This window comes from Symphalangus syndactylus, chromosome 11 (genome assembly GCF_028878055.3).
Source record: "Symphalangus syndactylus isolate Jambi chromosome 11, NHGRI_mSymSyn1-v2.1_pri, whole genome shotgun sequence".
In the NCBI taxonomy this organism is placed as follows: Eukaryota; Metazoa; Chordata; class Mammalia; order Primates; family Hylobatidae; genus Symphalangus; species Symphalangus syndactylus.
In genome coordinates this window covers 97657675-97683366 of record NC_072433.2, presented here as the reverse complement: position 1 = coordinate 97683366, position 25692 = coordinate 97657675, and the positions used below count along the sequence as shown (strand labels likewise).

The 25692-nt window shown below is 35.4% G+C and overlaps 1 protein-coding gene across 4 annotated transcripts in view; it reads left to right on the top strand.

The window, feature by feature from the left end:
- Positions 1–25692, top strand: part of TMEM232 (transmembrane protein 232) — a 347658-nt gene that overhangs the window by 61441 nt on the left and 260525 nt on the right. Inside the window, exons 3-4 of one of the 4 annotated variants that reach the window (XM_063612897.1) lie at positions 12432–12466; positions 12797–12933. In XM_063612897.1, the coding sequence (XP_063468967.1) occupies positions 12815–12933 (119 nt within the window). In that variant the 5' untranslated portion in view covers positions 12432–12466; positions 12797–12814. Of the gene's footprint in view, positions 1–6412; positions 6560–11971; positions 12005–12431; positions 12467–12796; positions 12934–25692 lie in introns of those variants that run through there. The other 3 variants (XM_063612898.1, XM_055298334.2, XM_055298330.2) reach the window with 3 other exon arrangements.

The window sequence follows — 25692 nt, the reverse complement described above, 5'->3', positions numbered from 1 at the left end:
TTCACCATGTTGGCCAGGCTGGTCTTGAACTCCCTACCTCAGATGATCCTCCTGCCTTAGCTTCCCAAAGTGCTCGGATTACAGGCGTGAGCCACTGTACCAGCCCTTGGGTTGCATATTAAACTCACCTGGGGAGCTTAAAACAAAACAAGACAAACACACATTCCTGGACAACTCCAGGGACTAAATGTAATAGGTCTGGAGTTAGGATGTAAGGAATCAGTAGACGTATGATTACTTTTTAAAGATGCTTTTCCAACTCTCTGTAAAGTACCTATTTTAAAACTTCCAAATTGTCATGGAAAAATTAAAATGAAAGATAATTACCGTAAAATGGAAAATAAAAGGACACCCAAAAATCAAATGTAAATAATTGGAATCAACAGACATAAAATTGCTTTTGAGTAAATATAATCTATACAAATATAACACAGGAGAAAGGAAAACAGTTACAAAATTATATATATTATTGAGTGAAAATACATGTAACTAATTAATATGGAGATAAATATTATGCTCATAACTTATTGTCATTCCTCAATCATAACAAAACAGATATTAGTGAAAGAGTAATTTCATATGTTAAAAATCTACATGCAGATAAAAATCTAGATGACCTGGAATGTGGTGATGACTTTTTAGATATGACACCAAATACATGATCTATGAAAAAAAATTGATAAGGTGGACTTCATTAAATTTCAACTTCTGTCCTGTTAAAGACAATCCCAATAAAATGAGAAGGCAGGCACAGACTGTGAGGAATCATTTGCAAAAGACTCATTCGATAAAAGATGTTATTCAAAATATACACGGAACTCTTAGAAACTCGAAAAAAAAAAGCAACATGATTAAAAATGGACCAAAAACCTTAAGAGCACCTCAACGAAGATGAAATATAGATGGCAAATAAGCATGTGAAAAGATACTCTATATCATAAGTCACCAGAGAAATGCAAATTAAAGCAATAATGAGATACCACACACCCTATTAGAATGGCCAAAAGTCAGAACACTTACAGCACCACGTCCTGGCAAGGACATGGAACAACAGGTGCTCTCATTTGATGCTGGTGGGAATAAAAAATGGTACAGCCACTTTGGAAGACAATTTGGTGGTTTCTTACACAGCTTACTTTGTAAGAAATACTCTTACCATAAGGTACAGCAATCATGCTGCTTGTTACTTACCAAGAGGAGTTGAAAACTTAAGTCCAGAGAAAAACCTGCACATCAATGTTTTAGCAGCTTTATACTTCTTAGAACTTGAAAGCAACTAAGATGTCCTTCAGTAGATAAACGGAAAACAGTGGTACATCAATATGGTAGAATATTATTTAACACTAAAAATGAATGTGCTGTTAAGTCATAAAAAGACATGGAGGAACCCTAAATGCATATCACTAAATGAAATAAGCCAATCTGAAAAGGCTACACAGTGTTTAATTCAAACTATAAGACATTCTGGAAAAGGCAAAACTACAGACAGTAAAAAACTAGTTGCCAGGCATGGTGGGGGGTTGGGGTGGTGGGGCTGATGAATAGACAGAGCACAGAGGATTTTTAAGGCATCAAAAACACTCTGTATGATACTATAATGCATATATGGCATTATACATTTGTCCAAACCCATAGAATGTGCAACACCAAGAGTGAACCCTAATGTAAACTATGGACTTCGGGTAATTATGATGTGTTGATGTAGATTCACCAATTATAACACATGTACCATTTTGGTCCAGATGTTGATAATAGGACAGGCTGCACATGTATGGGAGTCGAAGGTATATGGGAAATTTCTGTGCTTTCCTCTCCAATTTTGCTCTAAAACTGCTCTAAAAAAGTAAAGTCAGGCTAGGCCTGGTGGCTCACACCTGTAATCCCAATGTTTTGGGAGGCTCAGGTGGGCGAATCACCTGAGGTCAGGAGTTCGAGACCATCCTGGGCAACATGGTATAACCCCGTCTCTACTAAAAATATAAAAATTAGCCAGGCTTGGTGGTGGGTGCCTGTAATCCCAGCTACTTGGGTAGCTCAGGCAGGAGAATTGCTTGAACCTGGGAGGTGGAGGTTGCAATGGGCCAAGACTGCACCATTGCACTCTAGCCTGGGCAACAGAGTGAGACTCTGTCTCTAAATAAATAAATAAATTAAGTCTTTAAACAAACAAGAAAACAACCCATGTGCACATAGGGAACACGTGTTATATTACGTATTTCAATATCAAAAATTTTAATGTGACCAGTGATCTTTCTGATGCTTCTTAATTTTATCCGATTTGGATTGAATTTCAATAGTATTCTTTTCATGAACTAATATATCTCTCCACTGTTTCTGTATTTTGTTTGAATAATATTCATAGTAGAAAAATGAGTCTCACCTAAGTATGATGATGGGAATCGAAGAAGAAATTTTTTTCAAACTTCATCAATTTAAGAATGTTAAATTTTTTCCTAACATAAAGTTATGCTGTATTTTCAAAATTTAATGTCAAACGTTTTACCAGCAGTCAGTTCCTATAAGTTCTCCTATTACACTATACCCAAACAAATTATATTTTAAAGAAAGAAATGGATTCTGGATTCATGAACTCCTTATGTGTGAATCTTCTTTAGAAAATAAAATCTAAACATTCTATCAAATAATATGATGCTTAGTGATAACTTTTTACAGACTGCAATATAAAGATTATCACCCGCTTCAATGATAATTGCTAAATTATGAGATATCTTGTTTTAGTTTTCTATTGCTACCAAAACAAATTACAACAACTTAGAGGTTTAAAATAACATTCATTTACTATCTCACAGTTCTTTTGGTCACAAATCCAGGCAGATTGAGCTGGGTTCTCTGCTCGGTGTCTCACAAATTGAAACTAAGATAGCAGATGGAAAAAAAATATTTGCACACCACACATCCAAAAAAAAGGTTAATATCCAATATATTTAAGGGACTCAAACAACTCAATAGAAAAAACAAACAGACAATTAAAAAAATGAACATAGAACCTGGATAGACATTTCTCAAAAAGATACACAAATAGACAATAGATACATGAAAAGATGCTCTGCATCACTAATCATCAGTGAAATGCAAATTGAGACCACAATGAGATATCACCTTATATCTGTTAGAATGGCTATTACACAAGAGATGAGGCCAGGCGCGGTGGCGTAATCCCAGCATTTTGGGAGGCTATGGCAGGCAGATCACCTGAGTTCAGGAGTTCAAGACCAGCCTGACCAACATGGTGAACCCTCATCTCTACTAAAAAATACAAAATATTAGCAGGGCATGGTGGCGGGAGCCTGTAATCCCAGCTACTTGGGAAGCTGAGGCAGGAGAATCGCTTGAACCCGGGAGGTGGAGGTTGCGGTGAGCCAAAATTGCTCCACTGCACTCCAGCCTGGGCAACAGAGTGAAACTCCGTGTATTTAAAAAAAAAAAAAAAAAAGTGAAGGGTCCGGCGTGGTGGCTTACTCCCATAATCCTAGCACTTTTGGAGGCTGCAGTGAGTGGATCTCTTGAGCTCAGGAGTTTGCGATCAGCCTGGGCAACGTGGTGAAAACCCGTCTTTACTAAATAAATAAATACATACGTACATACAAACATTAGATGGGCGTGGTGGCTAACACCTGTAGTCCCAGTTACTTGAGAGGCCAAAGCGGGAGGATTGCTTAAGCCCAGGAGGCGGAAGTTGCAGGTTGCAGTGAGCCCCAAGATCGTGGCCAGTGCACTCTAGGCTGGGTGACAGAGTGAGACCCTGTCTTAAAAAAAAAAAAAAAAAAAAAAAAAAAAAGAAGAAGAAGAGAAAAGGCAACCCTTTACACTACTGGTGTCAATGTAAATTAGTATAGCCAATGTAGAAGTTCCTTAAAAAAAAAATTGAAAATAGAACTAGCATAGGAACCAACAATCCCACTACTGGATATGTATTCAATGGAAATGAAATCAGCATGTCAAAGAGACATCTGCACTCCCATGTCCATTGCAGCACTATTCACAATAGCCAAGATGCCACAATGTCCATTGATGGATGAATGCATAACCAAAATGTAGTATATATACCTAATGATATATAATTTAGCTTTTAAAAAGAAGGAAATTCTGTCATTTGAGACGACATGGATGAAATTGGAGGACATTATGCTAAGTGAAATAAGCCCAACATGGAAAGAAAAATATGCCATGTTTTCACTTATATGTAGAGTCTAAAACTATCAAACTCATAGAAGCGGAGAGTAGAATGATGGTTGCCAACAGCTAGGAGTTGGAGGTAGAAATGGTGCATGTTGGTCAAAGGGTAACAAGTTTCAGTTAAAATCAATAAATTCTGGAGATCTGTTGTACAGCATGGTGACTATAGTTAATACATACTTGAAAGTGGCTCAGCGGGTTGACCTTAAATATTCTCACTACACACAAAAAAAGATAACTGTGAAGTAATGGAGATATTAATTAGCCTGATTGTAGTAATCATTTCACAATGTATGCATGTATGAAAACATCACATTATACAACATAAATATATACAATTCTTATTTGTCACTAACATTTGCTCAATAATGCTGGGGGTGGAGAAAAGGTGCCAGATGAGCTAGTCTGTTACCTGGAGGCTCTGGTAAAGAATGTACTTCTAAGATCATCCAGATGGTTGCAGAATACAGCTCCATGCAGTTGTAGAAATGAAGTCCCTGTTTTTCTTTTGTTTTAATTTTGTCGTTGTCGTTATTTGGCTGGAGTCAGTATTCCCCAGCTTCTAGGTTTCTGATGTAAACTCCTCCATTTGAATAACTACTCCAAGCGATTACCTACCATTTGCAGCAGTCCTACGCAAAGCTTACTTGTACGAAGTTTTAAGGCCAGGCACGGTGGCTCATGCCTGTAATCGCAGCACTTTGTGAGGCTGAGGCAGGCAGATCACTTGAGGTCAGGAGTTCGAGACCAGCCTGACCAACAGAGTGAAACCCCGTCTCTACTAAAAATAAAAGAACTAGCCTGTAATCCCAGCTACCCAGGAGGCTGAGGCAGAGAATTACTTGACCCTGTGAGGTGGAGGATGCAGTGAGCTGAGATTGCACCAATACACTCCATCCAGCCTGGGTGACAGAGGAAGACTCTGTCTCAAAATAAATAAATAAATAAATAAAATAATAACAAATGCAAGCTTTTCTAGTTTTATTCCATTCAGAGCTAATTATACTTGTAAATAATGGTGCTAATCCAACAGTTCTACCTTTATGTCACTAATATGTCCAAATTGCACTTGTGGTAAAGCAATTGCTGAAGTTTGCAATGTCTGTGCATTTCTCAAGTTGCAATGAAAAATAGTTTACTAGATTTATTTGTTCTCTAAGTTTGTCTGCATATTGTCAACCAGTGCTGAGTACGTTGCACGATGTGGCCGACCAGTGCTGAATACATGGCAAAGATTCATTGGAAATCTCTGATGTAGTCTGTGACTCTTGTTTGTCAATTAACTATATTTTTTTAGTCTTAGCAATACAAAGTGCTGTTGGCTACAGCCAACAGATGAAATATTAATACTTTTCAGGTTCTTGTAATACTTTCAAATATTTTTTAGTTTGAACTTCTTTATGGTTTACATAAATGGCATTTAAAAGGTGATGTTTATTGCTTCATTAGACATACATATTCAGAAATAACATTGGTTTTAGCACCTCACAAAATCAAACTCAATATGTAAAAGACTAGTAGAAATTCTTGGTTTCTTATTTCTTTGGAATAACATCATCATTATTTGCTTCATTACTTTTTTCACATTCATGCAAATTAAACATTTTTACCTTCATAATTTTATATGATTCACAGTAAATACTTGTCAAATTTACATTTGTTACTACATTTATCAAATTAATTCCTTTGCACATTCCTACTTCTTGATTATTGTTTTTTCTTGACCAAGAAAGGTCTAGTAAAGTTTATTTTGTCATCAGTAAATTAGAATAAAATGACGAATTTTTACTTTGCTAGTTTAGCTAATTATATTAAAAGTGGGTTAAAAAACAGACTTGATGTAAATTAGAATAATTGCAAAATAACATGTAAAAATTAAATGCTTACATTTTCTGAGATATTTTGTAGTTTGTGTTCGAGTTCGGAAACGAGTCTTTTTTTTTTTTTCTCAGACTGCTTTTTTTTTTTTTTTCATGTTACCTCTTTATTTTGATCTTAACAAGTTTCAGCGTGAGGAGATAATTAGGCCTTTATAGCAATCATTGCTTTATCACTAAATCACAAAAAGCAAAAGTAAAATGTATAAAGTGGCAAAAAGTATACAATCTGAATTAAAGGGTTAATAATAAAACCTCATTCATATGGCCATACTGTTTCACTTTGGGAAGAAAGAAGGTTGTTAACTGATAGGCGTATGCTTTTCTTCATTTGTTAGGACATCTTCACTGCTTCCATCCACGAAAACTTCAGAATCCAATGATCCAGGCCAGCCCAGTGCAATCAACAGTGAGCCAAATCAAAGAGCAGCCCACCTTCTACCTGATAATCCACACACAGGCTGGGATCTGCTGGGTTCTACTAGGTGAATTGAATTGCTCCATGCCAGTGGAAAAATTGTTTTACATCAGTTTTTCCTAGTAGATGTTTAAAAAATTACAAAGAATTTTCCAGTTGACCTTACGTGACCTTCAAAAGCATTTATTCTATTTAACTCTATCTTTTTTTTTTTAATTATACTTTAAGTTTTAGGGTACATGTGCACAATGTGCAGGTTTGTTACATATGTATACATGTGCCATGTTGGTTTGCTGCACCCATTAACTCGTCATTTAACATTAGGTATATCTCCTAATGCTATCCCTCCCCGCTCCCCCCACACCACAAGAGGCCCCGGTGTGTGATGTTCCCCTTCCTGTGTCCATGTGTTCTCATTGTTCAATTCCCACCTATGAGTGAGGACATGCGGTGTTTGGTTTTTTGTCCTTGCGATAGTTTGCTGAGAATGATGGTTTCCAGCTTCATCTGTGTCCCTATAAAGGACATGAACTCATCATTTTTTATGGCTGCATAGTATTGCATGGTGTATATGTGCCACATTTTCTTAATCCAATCTATCATTGTTGGACATTTGGGTTGGTTCCAAGTCTTTGCTATTGTGAATAGTGCCACAATAAACATACGTGTGCATGTGTCTTTATAGCAGCATGATTTGTAATCCTTTGGATATATATCCAATAATGGGATGGCTGAGTCAAATGGTGTTTCTAGTTCTAGATCCCTGGAAAACGAATCTTAAAATAATGCACAATGCAATGTGGCCCTATTGTACATGCAATAATAATAATAATAATAACAATAAAAATAATAATACTAAATTCTTTTGTTGATAGCTCCAAGCTTCGGGATCTACTGGGAATTTGATGAAGAATATCTTTAGAAAAGAACTAATATTTTTCTGAAAGTTGATGACATTTTCAGATTCTCTATTTTTATTTTTGGGGGGAGGGAGGATTATTTTGAACATTTTTGTTTATTTGTTTATTTACTTTATTGGGGATTGAATTCCAACATCTCTATGCTAAATATTTCTGGAGGCATTAATTTTTTTTTCTTTTTGGAAATTTGAAGTTGTTTGGCTATTTTTTCCAATTACTCTTAGTCAAAAGCAATCCTAAGTAATAAAATATATTAGAGGGCACAAATTGTCTCTCTTGTATATCACAACACTACTTAAATAGTGGTTTACAAACTTGTGTTGGTTAAACAGTTTTACCAGTATTGCTAAAATAAGCCAGAAATTTAGAGTAAGCATTTAGAAACTTACATTTTTGATGTTTTTATCCCATCCCACTGGAGAAGTTTTTTTAACAGGGCATTGTGGAACTTGCATGATGAGAAGAAAGTGCAAATATCTACCACTATTAGCAGCGGATGTGAGGAATCTTTGGACAATAAGTTCAGTGATTAAAAGATAATGTTTAAAATAGTCTCTAACTTCTGGAAACTCAAAAAATATGACTAATTATAGCCAACTCTGTGAAATATCTCAAGAAATAGCCAAAAGCTTGAGGTCAATTTGCCTAACATAATGTACACGAAAACCAGTTTTAGCCTTCAATTTCCCTTCAATTTCTTTTTTTCTTTCTGGGTGGCCTGTATTTTTTTCTTTTCCATCCATTTGGCATTGAATGCTTTAAACTAATTTATCTAAGAGTATGTCTAACTCAAATTTATATTTCTAGATATTTCTGATATATGCAATATTTTGTGAATAGTGGGCTTTTTAAAATTATATTTTAAGTTTTGGGATACATGTGCAGAACATGCAAGTTTGTTACATAGGTATATACATGCCATGGTGGTTTGCTGCACCCATCAACCCATCATCTACATTAGGTATTTCTCTTAATGCTATCCCTCCTCTGGCCCCCCACCCCCTGACTGACCCTGGTGTGTGATGTTCCCCTCCTTGTATCCATGTGTTTCAGTGTTCAACTCCCACTTAGGAGTGAGAACATGCGGTGTTTGGTTCTGTTGCTGTGTTAGTTTGCTGAGAATGATGGTTTCCAGTTTCATCCATGTCCCTGCAAAGGACATGAACTCATCCTTTTTATGTCTGCATAGTATTCCATGGTGTATATGTGTCACATTTTGTTTATCCAATCTATCATTGTGAGCATTTGGGTTGATTCCAAGTCTTTGCTATTGTGAATAGTGCTGCAATAAACGTACCTGTGCATGTGTCTTTATAGTAGAATGATTTATAATCCTTTGGGTATATATCCAGTAATGGGATTGCTGGGTCAAATGGCATTTCTGGTTCTAGGTCCTTGAGGAATCACCACACTGTCTTACACAATGGTTGAACTAATTTACACTCCCACCAACATGTAAAAGCATTTCCATTTCTACACATCCTCTCCAGCATCTGTTGTTTCCAGACTTTTTAATGATCGCCATTCTAACTGGTGTGAGATGGTATCTCATTTTGGCTTTGGTTTGCATTTCCCTAATGACCAGTGATGATGAGGTTTTTATCATATGTTTGTTGGCCTCATATATGTCTTCTTTTGAGAAGTGTCTGTTCATAGCTTTTGGTGTTTTATTCATGAAGTCTTTCATGGGTTTGCTTTTATAGCCTCATGAGTTTCTTTTGGTCTTCTTTTGAAGATGTTTTCTTTTCCTAATTTAGCTAAACATCTTACCTTCATAATTTTGTATAATTCACAATAAGCACTTGTCAAATTTGCAACATTTATTACTAGATTTATCCAATTATCTCCTTTGCACATTCCTACTTATTGAGTATTGTTCTTTTAGGCTACATGTGCTTAGCTGTACCTTGTGATGCATTTTTATTGGTAATATGAATTTGTTATTTTCCTGAGTGCATTTTAAGGTAGAAATGCCCAGTGATGTTGTTAGCTGTTAAAGAAAAATAAATGCCTGAAAATAATTAATCCTGCTTGGGGATAACATTTGTTTTACATTAAAGTTAGACCCAGTCTGGATGTGGCACTCCTGTATATAGCTCAGCACAGCTGCTGACTTAAAAAAAATCCCGTTTGTTTTACATTCTGATTAATGTCGATTATTAGAAGCATTGAATCTATAAATTACCTTGGGCAGTGTGGCCATTTTCACGATACTGATTCTTCCTATCCAGGAGAATGGAATGTTCTTCCATTTGTTTGTGTCCTCTTTTTTTTCATTGAGCAGTGGTTTGTAGTTCTCATTGAAGAGGTCCTTCACATCTCTTGTAAGTTGGATTTCTAGGTATTTTATTCTCCTTGAAGCAATTGTGAATGGGTGTTCACTCATGATTTGGCTCTCTGTTTGTCTGTCATTGGTGTATAAGAATGCTTGTGATTTTTGCACATTAATTTTGTATCCTGAGACTTTGCTGAAGTTGCTTATCAGCTTAAGGAGATTTTGGGCTGAGACAATGGGGTTTTCTAAATATACAATCATGTCATCTGCAAACAGGGACAATTTGACTTCCTCTTTTCCTAATTCAATGCCCTTTATTTCTTTCTTCTCCCTGATTGCTGTGGCCAGAACTTCCAACACTATGTTGAATAGGAGTGGTGAGAGAGGGCATCCCTGTCTTGTGCCAGTTTTCAAAGGGAATGCTTCCAGTTTTTGCCCATTCAGTATGATATTGGCTGTGGGTTTGTCATAAATAGCTCTTATTATTTTGAGATACATCCCATCAATACCTAATTTATTTAGAGTTTTTAGCATGAAGGTTGTTGAATTTTGTCAAAGGCCTTTTCTGCATCTATTGAGACAATTATGTGGTTTTTGTCTTTGGTTCTGTTTATATGCTGGATTACGTTTATTGATTTGCGTATGTTGAACCAGCCTTGCATCCCTGGGATGAAGCCCACTTGATCATGGTGGATAAGTTTTTTGATGTGCTGCTGGATTCGGCTTGCCAGTATTTTATTGAGGATTTTTGTATTGATGTTCATCAAGGATATTGGTCTAAAATTCTCTTTTTTGGTTGTGTCTCTGCGAGGCTTTGGTATCAGGATGATGCTGGCCTCATAAAATGAGTTAGGGAGGATTCCCTCTTTTTCTATTGATTGGAATAGTTTCAAAAGGAATGGTACCAGTTCTTCCTTGTACCTCTGGTAGAATTTGGCTGTGAATCCATCTGTTCCTGGCCCTTTTTTTGGTTGGTAAGCTATTAATTATTGCCTCAATTTCAGAGCCTGTTATTGGTCTATTCAGGGATTCAACTTCTTCCTGGTTTAATCTTGGGAGGGTGTATGTGTCCAGGAATTTATCTATTTCTTCTAGATTTTCTAGTTTAATTTTGTAGAGGTGTTTATAGTATTCCCTAATGGTAGTTTGTATTTCTGTGGGATTGGTGGTGATATCCCCTTTATCATTTTTTATTGCATCTATTTGATTCTTCTCTCTTTTCTTCTTTATTAGTCTTGCTAGTGGTCTATCAATTTTGGTGATCTTTTCAAAAAACCAACTCCTGGATTCATTGATTTTTTGAAGGGCTTTTTGTGTCTCTATCTCCTTCAGTTCTGCTCTGATCTTAGTTGTTTCTTGCCTTCTGCTAGCTTTTGAATGTGTTTGCTCTTGCTTCTCTAGTTCTTTTAATTGTGATGTTAGGGTGTCAATTTTAGATCTTTCCTGCTTTCTCTTGTGGGCATTTAGTGCTATAAATTTCCCTCTACACACTGCTTTAAATGTGTCCCAGAGATTCTGGTATGTTGTATCTTTGTTCTCATTGATTTTAAAGAACATCTTTATTTCTGTCTTCATTTCCTTATGTAGCCAGTAATCATTCAGGAGCAGGTTGTTCAGTTTCCAGGTAGTTGAGCGGTTTTGAGTGAGTTTCTTCATCCTGAGTTCTAGTTTGATTGCACTGTGGTCTGAGAGACAGTTTGTTATAATTTCTGTTCTCTTACACTTGCTGAGGAGAGCTTTACTTCCAACTATGTGGTCAATTTTGGAATAAGTGCGATGTGGTGCTGAGAAGAATGTATATTCTGTTGATTTGGGGTGGAGAGTTCTGTAGATGTCTATTAGGTCCGCTTGGTGCAGAGCTGAGTTCAATTCCTGGAGAGCTTGTTATATATCAATAGCAATAGACAGTGACATTTTGTGTCTCTGATCCATATTTTGCTGGATATTTTCCCATTGCCACTCAGATCTGCTTTCCATTCTTCTTCACTTTGCCCCTGTACTTTCTGGCTTCTAGTTTGGTTTGACAGATGAGTAGCACAGGCTGATGACTGGAGTGGAGCATGCAAGGAGAGTGAGATTGGAGTTTCTATCCTCCAGGCTCCCTCTTAGAGGGCAACCTCAGGTTGGCTGCATTTCTCACTTAAAGGCCAAAGCTTTTTATTAAGCACAACTCCTTAATAGCTATTCTGTCTTGGTCTATATTCCTCTTCAGCCCTAAGAGTGGTAACAATTTATTTTGTTTTTTCTAGTCCCTGAGAATACAACCATCTTGTGTTATAGCTCTGCCCATGTCTTTGGAAAGAATTCTTTCATTCAGGTACCCTATTTGAGTGTGCTCTGCATTTCCTACCAAAACTTTGACTAATCTAATGATCAATTTTTAAATTTAGCTATTTAAAAAATGAAAGACAAAATAATGCAGTGTAGATATGACTACCCGTTTCATTACTTCATTTTGCTGACTAAAACTCCACTAAAGACAAATAGGATGTCTTAGTTTTGGTCATACACTCATAGAATATACTCAGATATGAATCAAAAGGAAAAAAATTCTGGGCATAAAAAGAAGCAGAGAAAGCACTATCTATCTAAATGACGAAAAGACAGGAGACACGAGAACGAATTTACAAGAAACTTTAAAGAACAGACAACAGTGATATGATCACAAGTGATTACATAAAGTTTCCTATATAGTAGTCTCATTCTAAGCAATTTACATATATTGAACTATTTATTTCTCACAGGAACTCTATGAGGAAATACCATTCTCATTTTACAGGTGAGGAAACTGAGGCACAAAGCACTTAGTCTGGTTGTATAGCCTATCCTCTTAGCTACCATGCCATGCTGCTGTTTCAATGGTTTTGCTGTTAAGACTGCTAAAGCATAATAAAGACTAGATATATATACTTATAATAGTAACTTTTTGTACTTATTTCCATATCCTTATAGTTTACTTATTTATTTAAATTCTTCCTTAATATAGAATTACTCTTAAGCCTAACTTTAGTTCTTGCTATTCTTTTCCAAAAATAATGAATTTGTATCACATGTGATTTGATACTACGAGTGCATTTGTATGCTAACATACATTTAATATTCCTTTTAGAATTTATGATTTGTGAATATGCCTGTTAACAAATCACCTATGATTAATACATGTGGAGGCGTATCTTCCCCTTATCATGAAGAGCTCTGGAAATTAAATTTTCAACATTTAAGTGGAGAAAGGGGTCATAAATCAAGGTAAGCTAGAAAATAATTGTAGGATCCATATGTATTGTAGAGAATTTAGAAAATAAAGAAAACTGTGAAAAAAAATTAACCCATGGTTCTCTAACCAAAGATTAAAATTTTAAAGTTTACTGTTTGCTTAATAGCCTTGTTTATTGTAATTATATGCTTTCTAAAATTTTGAATTCTACACTTTTTGTTTGAAATAATTATCTATACTCATATGTTTTCTTAATTTGTTGTAATAATGCATAGATTGCGTGAGAAAATATTTGATAACTCCTGTATCGTGGAGCATTTTATTTAGTTCTAAGATCTTTGCTATTTCAAATTTAGCCAAAATAGAATGTTTTTCTATTTTGAAATATTACAGATTATTTCCTTGGGATAAAGTTTCTACAATGAGTGCGAGAGCAATTACAGTCACAAATAATGTACTTTTTCTAGTTGTTTTCTGTGGTATCCTTGTCCCAATACCACAGTGATCCATATTGTAAAAAAAGTGGCAGGAGAAGTTGTTATCTACCTAGAATCCTACAGAGAAGAAAATAAAATTCAAAATATATCACTTAAAAACTGAATGGTTTTGCTATTATTCATATAAACATAATATGCTGAAAAAATAAGTAAATCTAGTCAGTGCATCTAAATGGTCAAGGATGCTACAAATAAAAAGCAAAAGGACCTAAATATACAAACCATCACTAGGTAATTCTGTTACTAATAGTATATAGGTAAACAGAGGAAAAATAAGTTGTATAAAAATGTTCAGAGTAGTTTTAATTGCATTTAAAAATTGAAAATAGCAAATGCTTTATAATAGAATGATCAAGTCAATTAAATGTATCTGAATAGTAGAATACAATCGAAATGTTTATAAGAAAAAAATTGAAACAGAAATTATGTATACAATGATTAAACTGATTATATTAAATGTGTATTATGGATACCACAGTTCACCAAGAATGGAGTATAATCTTTTTCAGCCTACCAAATAGTAATAGATACTATGCTAAAAAGGAGCAGGTCAGATTCTTCATTTAAACAAATTTCAAAAGCCCTGGATTTAACAAAGTGCAATTGTTTTCTTTGCTCCAAAAGTTCTCAGCTTTTTTATTTGTTAATTTATTTATTTTTAGAGACAGGGTCACCTAGGCTGGAGTGCAGTGGCCTGATTATAGCTTATTATAACCTTGCCATAACCTGTAGCTTACTATAATCCTGGGCTCCAGTGATCCTCCTGTCTCAGCCTCCTGAGCAGCTGGCATCATGGGCACATGCCAGTATGCCTGGCTAATTTTTAATTTTTTTTTTTTTTTTTTGTGGAGATGGGGTCATGCTTTGTTGCCCAGGCTGGTCTTGAACTCCTGGCCTCAAATGATCGGCACACCTTTTCCTCCAAAAAAGTTGTAATTACAGGCATGAGCCACTGTGCCTGGCTCAGTTTTAAAATATGCTCATGTGTAGTATAAGTCTGCATTAGGGGTGACTCATACAGTTTGGCTCTTTGTCCCCATTCAAATATATCTTGAATTATAATCACCATGTGTCAAATGAGGGACCTGGTGGGAGGTGATTGGATCACCGGGATGGATTTCCCCTTGCTGTTCTCATGATAGTGAGTGAGTCCTCATGCAGTCTGGTTGTTTGATAAGTGTCTGGTGCTTCCCCCTTCCCACTCTCTCCTGCCACCATGTAAGAGGTGCCTTGCTTCCCCTTCCCCTTCTGCCATGATTGTAAATTTCCTGAGGCCTCTCCAGCCATGCAGAACTGTGAGTCAATTAAACCTCTTTTGTTTATAAATTACCCAGTCTCTATCTTTATAGCAGTATGAGAACGGACTAATACAGAGACAGAGCTGGCCTTGCCATCACTACCTATACAGCCCGCTTCATCAGAATGAACTCATGGGACACGTTTTAAGTAATATTAATTTCTGTTCAATGTCCATAATCTTTATTAGGAAAAATAACTTGCTAGATCAAAATGTGTTGTTACTATGTCAAAATTTCTTGATAATTTAAAAATCGTGTGTGATTTTTAAATTTTAAGAAATTGCTAAAAACTTAGAAAAGTATAATGGTATACATACAATAGAATTTAAGATGTTGGCATATTGTTATGGGCTGAATGTGAGTGTCCCTGCAAAATTCATATGTTGAAGTCCCAACCTCAATGGGTATTATGGCCACTACAATTCACAAAGAATAGAGTATAATCTCATAGCAAACCAGATAGTAACATATATTATGCTAAAAAGGAGGGAGTTAGGTTCTTCATTTAAACAAATTTGAAAAGCCCTGGAGTTAACAAAGTGAAATTGTAACCAAGTGTGATGGTATTAGCAAGTGTGGCCTTTGGGAGGTAATTGGGCATAGATGAGGTCATGATGGTGGAGCTCTCATGATGGGATTAGTGTCTTTACAAGAAGAGGAAGAGCTACCAGCACTTACTCTCTCCTCTGTGTGAGGATGCAGCAAGAAGGCAGCTGTCTGCAAGCCAGGAACACAGCCCTCAGCAATACCAGCCCGTGCTGGCACCCTATCTTGGATTTCCCAGCTTCTGGAACTAGGAGAAATAAAATGTTTAAATCACCCAGTTTACACTGTTTTATTAGGGAAGCCTCAGTAGCCTGAGACACATATTGTTTCGTTTGTTTCAAATACTTTTCTTGAATAAAGAATACTTCAAGCGATACAGTTTCAGCTGTTCAACCATATGTGCTTTCAACTATAGTAATTGTGGCATATATCATTCCAGTTCATTTTTCTACTTTAATATACATGAATATGAAATTGTATTTTTCACATTTATTAATGTAATTCTACCTAATACATTTATCTGTGACTTGGTTTTTAAAAAAATCAATGCTACATTTTAATTTTAATCCATATTGGTAATTACGTATTTTCTTCATTCATTTTAATGGCTGAAAAATTCTAATATAATGAATTTTCCTTATTTATTATTTTCCAAATTTTTGACAATAAAAACAATGCCATAGTGAAAATCATTGCATATTTCTCCTTGTGTATCTATGTAAGTGTTTCTTTTTTTTATATTTTTATTTTTTACAGACAGGGTCTTACTCTATCTCCCAGGCTGGAGTGCAGTGGCACAATCATAGCTCACTGCAGCCTCGAATTCCTGGACTCAAGGAAGCCTCCTGCTTCAGCCTCTGGAGTAGCTAGAATCACAGGCACATGTCACGATACCTGGATAAATAAAAAAATTTTTTTTGTAGAGATGGAATTTCCTTTGTTGCTGAGGCTGGTTTCAAACTCCCGAACTCAAATGGTCTTCTCACCTCAGCCTCCAAAAATTCTGGGGTTATAGACATAAGCCATTGTGCCCAGCTAAGTATAATTTATGATTTATTATTTTTAAAAATTTACTTGATGCTTTCTATTGGTCTCCAAAAGTATTTGAATATATATTATACACACACACACACACACACACACACACACACACACACACACACATTTTCTTACCCAGTCTATAAGAGTTTGAGAGTATCAGTTCCTCTTATCTTCACCAACACCTAACAGATCAATTTGGGGAGACTTAACATCTTTATCATAATCATATTATAATTTAGAAACATGGTATATCTCTCCATTTATTTAGTTATGTATTAAATTTTCTTAATACAGTTTTAGTGTTTTTTTAATATGGGTATTGTCTTAGATTTCTTAATTTTTGCCAATATAATAGATCAAGTGACACTTATAATGAATTTTTTTTTTTTTTTTTTTTTTTTTTTGAGATGGAGTCTTGCTCTGTCGCCCAGGCTGTAGTGCAGTGGCGCAATCTCGGCTCACTGCAAGCTCTGCCTCCCGGGTTCAGGCCATTCTCCTGCCTCAGCTTCTCCGAGTAGCTGGGACTACAGGCGCCCGCCACCACACCCGGCTAATTTTTTGTATTTTTAGTAGAGATGGGGTTTCACCGTGGTCTCGATCTCCTGACCTCGTGATCTGTCCGCCTCGGCCTCCCAAAGTGCTGGGATTACAAGCGTGAACCACCGCGCCTGGCCTATAATGAATTTTTTAAGATTCTCTAATAACTATGCTACTAAATATCTTTTTATATTTGTTGCTGTTAGAATTACTTCTATGTGTTTTCTTATTCTTATTAATATGTTGGTATTATTAAATATTTATTATAAATTCTCCCAAGATATGCCTTATCCTTTAACTTTGTTTTTGTTGTGCCTTTAATTATATGGAAGTCATAAAAATTGTTACAGTTATTATGTTTTTAAGATTCATTAATGTTGAGTGTAGCTATATCATTTTTATTGCTTGTTTTTCATTTCACTGTTGCATTTTATTAACATACTGCAAATTATCCATTAATTCTGTTAATTTTGGACATTTCCATTATTTTCAATTTATGGTTATTATGAACAATGTTTTATACATTCCTGTATGGGCATCATGGCATACATCTTAATGTACAAACTTATGAGTGGAATTGCTGGCTCAGAGGATATGTATATAAAATTTAGTGACTAGAACTTATTAATTTTTATAAAGTCAGATATATCAATCTTTTATGATTAGCCTTTTTTTGTATTTTGGTTAAAACAATCTTTCCCAACCACAAGATCATGTAGATAGTCTTATATATTATTTTCTAAAAACCTTATTGTTTTCTCTTTCATGTCTATAATCTGTGTGGAAATTTTTGTAAATAATATTAAGCACAAGTATGATTTTCTTTTTAAAATGTGCATACTCAATTCATCAATACCACATATGGAAAAAATCTTTTCTATTTCTGTAGTACAATTATTGTATAACTCATGCATTCACATGTAATTGATATGCTTATCTGCTCTATATTCTGCTTCACTGGCCCATTTGTCTAATTCCACACCAACGCCACACTGCCTTAATTACTATGGTTTGGTAATAGCATGTAATAGTCAAGATGATAGATTTTTCCAAACTTGTTTTTCTTCAGTGGTATCTTGCATATTAATTTTGAAACCAGCTTGTCATAATTTAATTTTTCGAAAAATTAAAGGGAGTTTTTAATTGGATTTTTCAGAATTGATAGATCATTTTGGGGAGACAACATCTTTATCATAACCATATTCTAATTTATAAACATGGTATATCTCTTCATTTATATAGTTATTTATAAAATTTTCTGAATACAGTTTTACTGCTTTTTTCATATGGGTATTGTCTGTCATTCTCATAGCAGTATTGTTCACAGAGGCATTGTTAGATTTATTTCCATGTATTTAGTATTTTTGATGCCATTTATAAATTATATGCATATATAGATTTCTAAAATTTGTATTTTCTAACTTTTACCAGAAAAGAGAAGTTAATTTTTATATATTGATTTTACATACACAAATATTGCTAAATTTTCTTATTAATTCTGAATATCTTTGTCTCAATATTGACTTAAAAGGAATATTCTAAACATTTGACTGACAAGGAACTATTAACCAGAATATATAAAGAACTCAAACACCCTAGTAACAAAATTCCAAATCATCTCATTGAAATATGGGCAAAAGATCTGAATAGACATTTCTCAAGAAAAGACATACGAATGGCCAACAGATATATGAAAAAATTCTCAACATCACTAATCATCAGAGAAATGTAAATGAAACCCACAATGATATATTATCTTACCCCAACTAAACTGGCGTTTATTAGAAAGACAGTAATGGATGCTGGTGAGGATGTGGAGAAAGAGGAATGCTCCTACACTGTTGGTGGGAATGTAAATTAGCATAGCCATTATGGAAAACAGTATGGAGTTTCCTCAGAAAACCAAAAATAGAATTGTCTTATCATCCCATAATCCCACTGCTGGGTATGTGTACAAAAGAAGGGAAATTGGCAGATTAAAGAGCTATCTGGGCTAGGCGTGGTGGTGTGCTGGGCACCTGTTATCCCAGCATTTTGGGAGGCCCAGTTGAGTGGATTGCTTGAGCCCAGGAGTTTGAGACCAGCCTGGGTAACATGGCAAAACCCGCCTCTACAAAAATTACAAAAATCAGCCAGGCATGGTGGTGTACACCTATAGTCCCAGCTACCCAGGAAGGTGAGGTGGGGGGATTACCTGAGACCTAGGGGTAGAGATTGCCATGGGCAAAGATTGCACCACTGCACTTCAGTCTGGGCCACAGAGCAAGACCCTACCTCAAAAAAAGAAACAATAAGAGAGATATCTCTCCTCTCATATTAATAGTAGCATTATTCACAGTAGCCAAGATATGGAATCAATCTAAGTGTCCATGCATGATAAATGAATAAAGAAAATGTGATATATATGCACAATGGAATATTATTAAACCGTAAAAGAATCAAATCCTGTCATTTGTAACAACATTGGTGGAACTGGAAGAAGTTATGTTAAGTAAAATAATTCAGGCACAGAAAGACAAATACCGCTATTATCACTCATGTGTTTGCTAAAATAAATTGATCTCATAAAGGTAGAGAGTAGAATGATGGTTACCAGAAGCTGGGAAGGGTGAAGAGGTGGGGAAGAAGAGAGGTTGGTTAATGCGGACAACATACAGTTAAATAGAAGGAATAAGATCTAGTGTTTAAGAGCATAATAGGGTGACTAAACTTAACAACAAGTTATTGTATATTTCAAAATTACTAAAAGAGTGGTATTGCAATGTTCCTAACACAAATAAATGATATGTGCTTGAGGTGATGGATGGATATTATAATTACCCTGATTTGATCATTAAATATTGTATGCTTGTATCAAAATATCACATGTATCCCATAAATATGTACAACTATGTATCCACAATCATGAAAAATAAAAAATAATAAAGCAAACGGTAAATCTAAGCATGCTTGTTTTTTAAAAAGTATAATATTTTTTGTCAAACTTTATCTGGTATTCTACCTTACGTGTTTTATAATTTTTATCTCCACTAAACTTTATTACCATTTTAAGTAATCAGTGTTTCTTTTTATTTTATTTCCTGTTTGCTGTTTTCATTGCTTTTTAACTCTTCTTTCTTCTTAGGCCTCCTTTCTGGACTTGTTTATCATTTGCCTGCTGTAAGATTTTTTGAATTTTCCTTACTGAGATTTTTGTTGTTGACAAAAATATCAGGTTTTGTCTGAATATATTTTTTATTCTTATTCTAGAAAAATGTTTAAAACTGAACATAAAATATCTTTGAGCAATTATTACTTTTATTCTTTTTTCCTCTAGAACATTGTTAGTATCATTTCATTCTCTTACAGTTTCCATTATTGCTGTTGAGAAGTTAGCTGAAAATTTTTTTTTTATTATTATACTTTAAGTTTTAGGGTACGTGTACACAAGGTGCAGGTTTGTTACATATGTATACATGTGCCATGTTGGTGTACTGCACCCATTAACTCGTCATTTAGCATTAGGTATATCTCCTAATGCTATCCCTCCCCCCTCTCCCCACCCCACAACAGTCCCCGGTGTGTGATGTTCCCCTTCCTGTGTCCATGTGTTCTCATTGTTCAGTTCCCACCTATGAGTGAGAACATGCGGTGTTTGGTTTTTTGTCCTTGCGATAGTTTGCTGAGAATGATGTTTTCCAGTTTCATCCATGTCCCTACAAAGGACATGAACTCATCATTTTTTATGGCTGCATAGTATTCCATGGTGTATATGTGCCACATTTTCTTAATCCAGTCTATCGTTGTTGGACATTTGGGTTGGTTCCAACTCTTTGCTATTGTGAATAGTGCCGCAATAAACATACGTGTGCATGTGTCTTTATAGCAGCATGATTTATAATCCTTTGGGTATATACCCAGTAATGGGATGGCTGGGTCAAATGTTATTTCTAGTTCTAGATCCCTGAGGAATCGCCACACTGACTTCCACAATGGTTGAACTAGTTTACAGTCCCACCAACAGTGTAAAAGTGTTCCTATTTCTCCACATCCTCTCCAGCAGCTGTTGTTCCCTGACTTTTTAATGATGGCCATTCTAACTGGTGTGAAATGGTATCTCATTGTGATTTTGATTTGCATTTGTCTGATGGCCAGTGATGATGAGCATTTTTTCATGTGTTTTTTGGCTGCATAAATGTCTTCTTTTGAGAAGTGTCTGTTCATATCCTTCACCCACTTTTTGATGGGGTTAGCTGAAATTTTAATGTCATTTATTTAAGATTATTTTGGCTTCCTTCCCCCAAACCTGGTAATTTTAAGTTTCTTACTGTCTTCTGTTTTCTTCAGTTTTACTATGATGTGTCAGAATATAGTTTTAAAAATTATCTTACTTAGATTTGGTGGAACTTTTTGAATCTATGGATGTATCTTCCTTTCTGCCTTCCTGAAAAATTATTGGGTATTATTTATACGTAGATTGCATTGACAAACCCTTTTTTTCTTTTCTCTCCTTCTGACACTATTGAATAAATGTGTATGAGATCATCTCATTAAATCTGTTACATCTTTTACTCTTTATTCTCCATTTTCCAAATTTTTGTCACTTTCTACTGTATTTTGAACAGTTTATTCTGATCTGTGATTTGTTTTTCATGTGACTAATTTTCCCATTCTCAAATGTATCCATTGAATTAAAAAATTATATCTTACATTCTATTAATTTATTTAGTTTTCTTCAAATCTGTTATGTAGACTTAACGTTTCTGGTTCCCTGCAAATCATTTTAAGCATGTGGTGGGATGAGCATGATAATTTTATGTGTCTGATTATTTCAGTGACTGGAGTCTTAGTAGGTTTGTTGCTTCTGCTTGTTCTCATTTCTGCCATATTTTCCCTTGTATCTTGTCATTACTCATTTTCCTTTGGATGGAAAATATTTCTGCATGTTTTTTGAGAACTAGGAGAAATGCATATTCCTCCAGAGAATCTTTGCATTAGCTTCTCTGCCAGGCATCTGTAAGTGTACCAGCCTGGGACAACTGAAACTAAGTTCACTGCCTGAGTTTTCTTGGCCAACAATCTATGTTTGTCTAGGGTATAAATCTGGGTTGGGACCAATCTTCTGAGTAATAGCTCTTTTTTCTTTTTCATTCTCATTCTTTTTCTGCTGGACACAAGGTAGCCTTCTATGTGGCTTCCTAAGGTTAGGAAGAGGGGATCTTGCAAGACACTACATACTTTATACAGATAATCCTAAAGGAAACTACACTACAATTATTATGATTATTAATTTATCCACTGACACCTACTTTGGTCACTCAGACTTGACTCCTTTCCTAACACCTGTATCTCTACTTGAACTAGCTGATTTACAGAGTTCTCTGGCAAAAGACGCATATTATGGGAAGAAAATAAGCATGTCGAGAGTTCTATTCCATTTCCTTTTTTGAGGTATTGTTGCCCTTACATTTCTGGTGAGCTCTTCCCCAAGAAGGGATGTCCTTGCTTCCATCAGACCTTTCTTTGTGGCTTCAGTGGAAGATTAACCTATTGTCAAAAAGAAATTTATATGCATGGTTTTAAGATGAATCTATTAGACTCATTTACTTTTCTTTTCATTGGCTAATGATGAAGATAAACTTTGACGGTCTTTTTTTTAAGCCAAAGAATGCAGGCAATTTGTCCATCTTTGGTAGTTAAATACATCAATTTGGGTATTGTTGCCTATGCCTACCAATTAACCCTCTTTGGGATTAATAATTACATTTCAAAAGAGATGATGTTACAGTTTAGAATCTTAGTTGTTTCTAAGTGGGCTTCTTACAGACAACCTTGAAAAGATCGTGACTGTTCCCAAATGCAGTATAGAATATTTCCAAGTATAAGAGCAATCATTTAGAAAATGAAGTAGGTTTTTATTCTTGAAAATATTTTCAGCCTTCAATTTTCTTCTAAATGGCTCTGCTCAAAATTCAGTGGGTGTCAACAGTCCCCTCTCCCCTAATCTGTTTAGGGTTCTCTTTATTCATAACTACCAAGAAGGAGGGCTTGCATTTGCAAAGCTTAAGACAGTATTCCATTTGCTAAGATTGAAACAGAAACGTAAAATCTAGAGAAACACAAAGGCAATAAAAGAACATATAAAACCATAGATATTTTTAGAAATGAAATGAGGACTGTATTTCTGGTTCCATATCATAAAGCCTTTGGATATCTATAATGTGATGATGCTGTATTCAATCACACGGGTATCAGGATGACCGAGGATATTTCCAGTGTCTGACTTCAAAAGCCCAGGCCCCAAATCAGTGAGTCAGAAATGACAAATTCAGGGGAGGTATTCATAGAATAAATTTCTGCAGGTGTTCATATCACCTGCTCTTTATTTATGCCCTTCAGGTTATTAAATCTGTCCCTGAATTCCTCAAACATTCAAACATAATATACACACCAAAAGAAGCAGACCTTCCTTTCATTCTGCTGGTACTTCTGATACTTAGGAGAAGCCATATTAATTGTTATTTGAAATTTCTATATCAATTCCATTTTTTTCCTTTTCGTAGCACCAAACTTACCAAAAGAGTAGTCAGTATTTAATATTTTTGTTTCTTTTTTTAAATCCATATATTGATTAGCACTCTAAAATCTGGGTTCTGTTTTTCTCTAATGAAACTGCTGTTTTAAAGATCTCCACCACTTTAAACATGTATTATTTCTTTGCAGTGACAACATTCAAAATCTCTTCTGGCTATCTTGAAATATTCAATACATTGTTACTTACTATAGTCACCCTACTGTGTAATAGAACACAAAAACAAATTCTTCTTAACTGTAACTTTGTACCCATTGACGAACCTCTCCTAGTTCCCCCAACCTCAACCCTCCCCAGCCTCTGGTAACAACAATTCTACCCTCTAATTCTGTGAAATAAGCTTTTTAAGATTACACCTAAGAGTGAGATCATGTGGTGTTTATCCTTCTGTGCTTTAACGTAGTGTTATCCAGCTTCATTTGTGTTATTGCAAATGACAGGATTTCGTTCTGTTTTATGGCTTTATAGTATTCCACCACACACACACACACACACACACACACAGACACTCAGATAGATATCCATTCATCATTAGATGCACATATAGGTTGATTCTATATCTTGGCTACTGTGAATAGTGCTACAATAAACATGGATGTGCAGATGTCTCTTTCACACTGATTATATTTTCTTTGAATATATACCCAGTAATGGGATTGCTGGATTATATGGCAGTTCTATTTTTAGTTTTTTGAGGAACCTCCATAGTGTTATTCATTATGGCTGTACTAACTTACATTCCCACCAACAATGTATGAGTTCTCTTTTCTTTGTTACTTTTGATAATAGCCATTATAGCTGGGATGAGGTGGCTTTCAATGTTGTCACCACAAAGAAATGATAAATATTGAAAGTGATGGATATGGCAATTACCCCAATTTTATCATTAAGCTATGAACACATGCATTGAAACATCACATTTTTTCCCATAAATACATACAATTATTATGTTTTGGTTATAAATAAAAAATTGAATTAAAAATATCTCCACTGACTTTTAAAATATTAACTCTAATAGTTTTCTTTCTTTCTTTTTTTTTTTGGGGACGGAGTCTTGCTTTGTTGCCCAGGCTGGAGTGCAGTGGTGCAATGTCAGCTCACTGCAAGTTCCACCTCCCAGGTTCATGCCATTCTCCTGCCTCAGCCTCCTGCATAGCTGGGACTACAGGCGCCCTGCTACCACACCCGGCTAATTTTTGTATTTTTAGTAGAGGCAGGGTTTCACTTGTTAGCCAGGATAGTCTCGATCTCCTGACCTCGTGATCCTCCTGCCGCAGCCTCCCGAAGTGCTGGGATTATAGGCTTGAGCCACTGCGCCCGGCCTGACTTTCTTTTTGTATTTAGTCTTGATATTTCTGTGGATGTACATTTTCTATCATTGTCTTTATCTTTAATGTATTCTTTGATATCTCAGTCTAGGATGCTTGTTTGTATGAAACAGGCACACATTCAAACTAACTCAAACAAAAAAAATTAACATAAGGATATAAGGCTGTATTGTGGAACTTGAGAGCAGAAGCGATAGCTAGGCCTTTTTCCATCATTCAGTACTCAACACACGTGGAGATAAAATGGCCAGCTTGGCAGATATAGTCTGCATGTACACTACGATAAACTTGAAAAGGATAAAAACTGTAGATTTACGTCAGTAAATCATTTGGCAAATGTTGATTGGGGGCTACAATGGTGAACATGCAGCTTTCTGAAATTGAAGGTGCTTTGTTATTTGTTGCCTTGAAAAAGTTGTCAGCAACAGCCACAGGTTTTGGCTCTACATAACCTTTCAGTTCTAACCTCAACCAATTAAAGTATTGTTTTATTTAAAATCCTCAGAAAGAGAACTGAATTGGCCCAGCTGGCATCAGATGTGTACTGTGACAAAATCAGCAATGGCCAGGGGGCATGAAGTCATATGGACTAATATAGAACTTAGGCCCCAGTGCAGCAGGAACTGTTAATAATGAACACTTTTCAGAGAAGGAATTTGCACCCCATATTATATATACATCTCAATTCCATTGTAGTACTTTCCTGAATCTCCTCTCATATTTACCGTTTCTTCTTTCCCTCTTGCTTCCTAACTCTGGGATTCATCAAACAAAAACTTTGCTTTGATTAATTATTTTTTTCTAGTATTCTTCCTCTTGAAATTTTAAGGCTTTGATCATCACTGATATGTCGGTGAATCTGAAATCTTTATTTCTAGATCTTATCCATTTCCTAATGCTTGACTTACAAGTCCTTTTGGATTATAAATCTTTCCACTTGGATGTATCATAGGTAAATCATCCTCTCTATGCC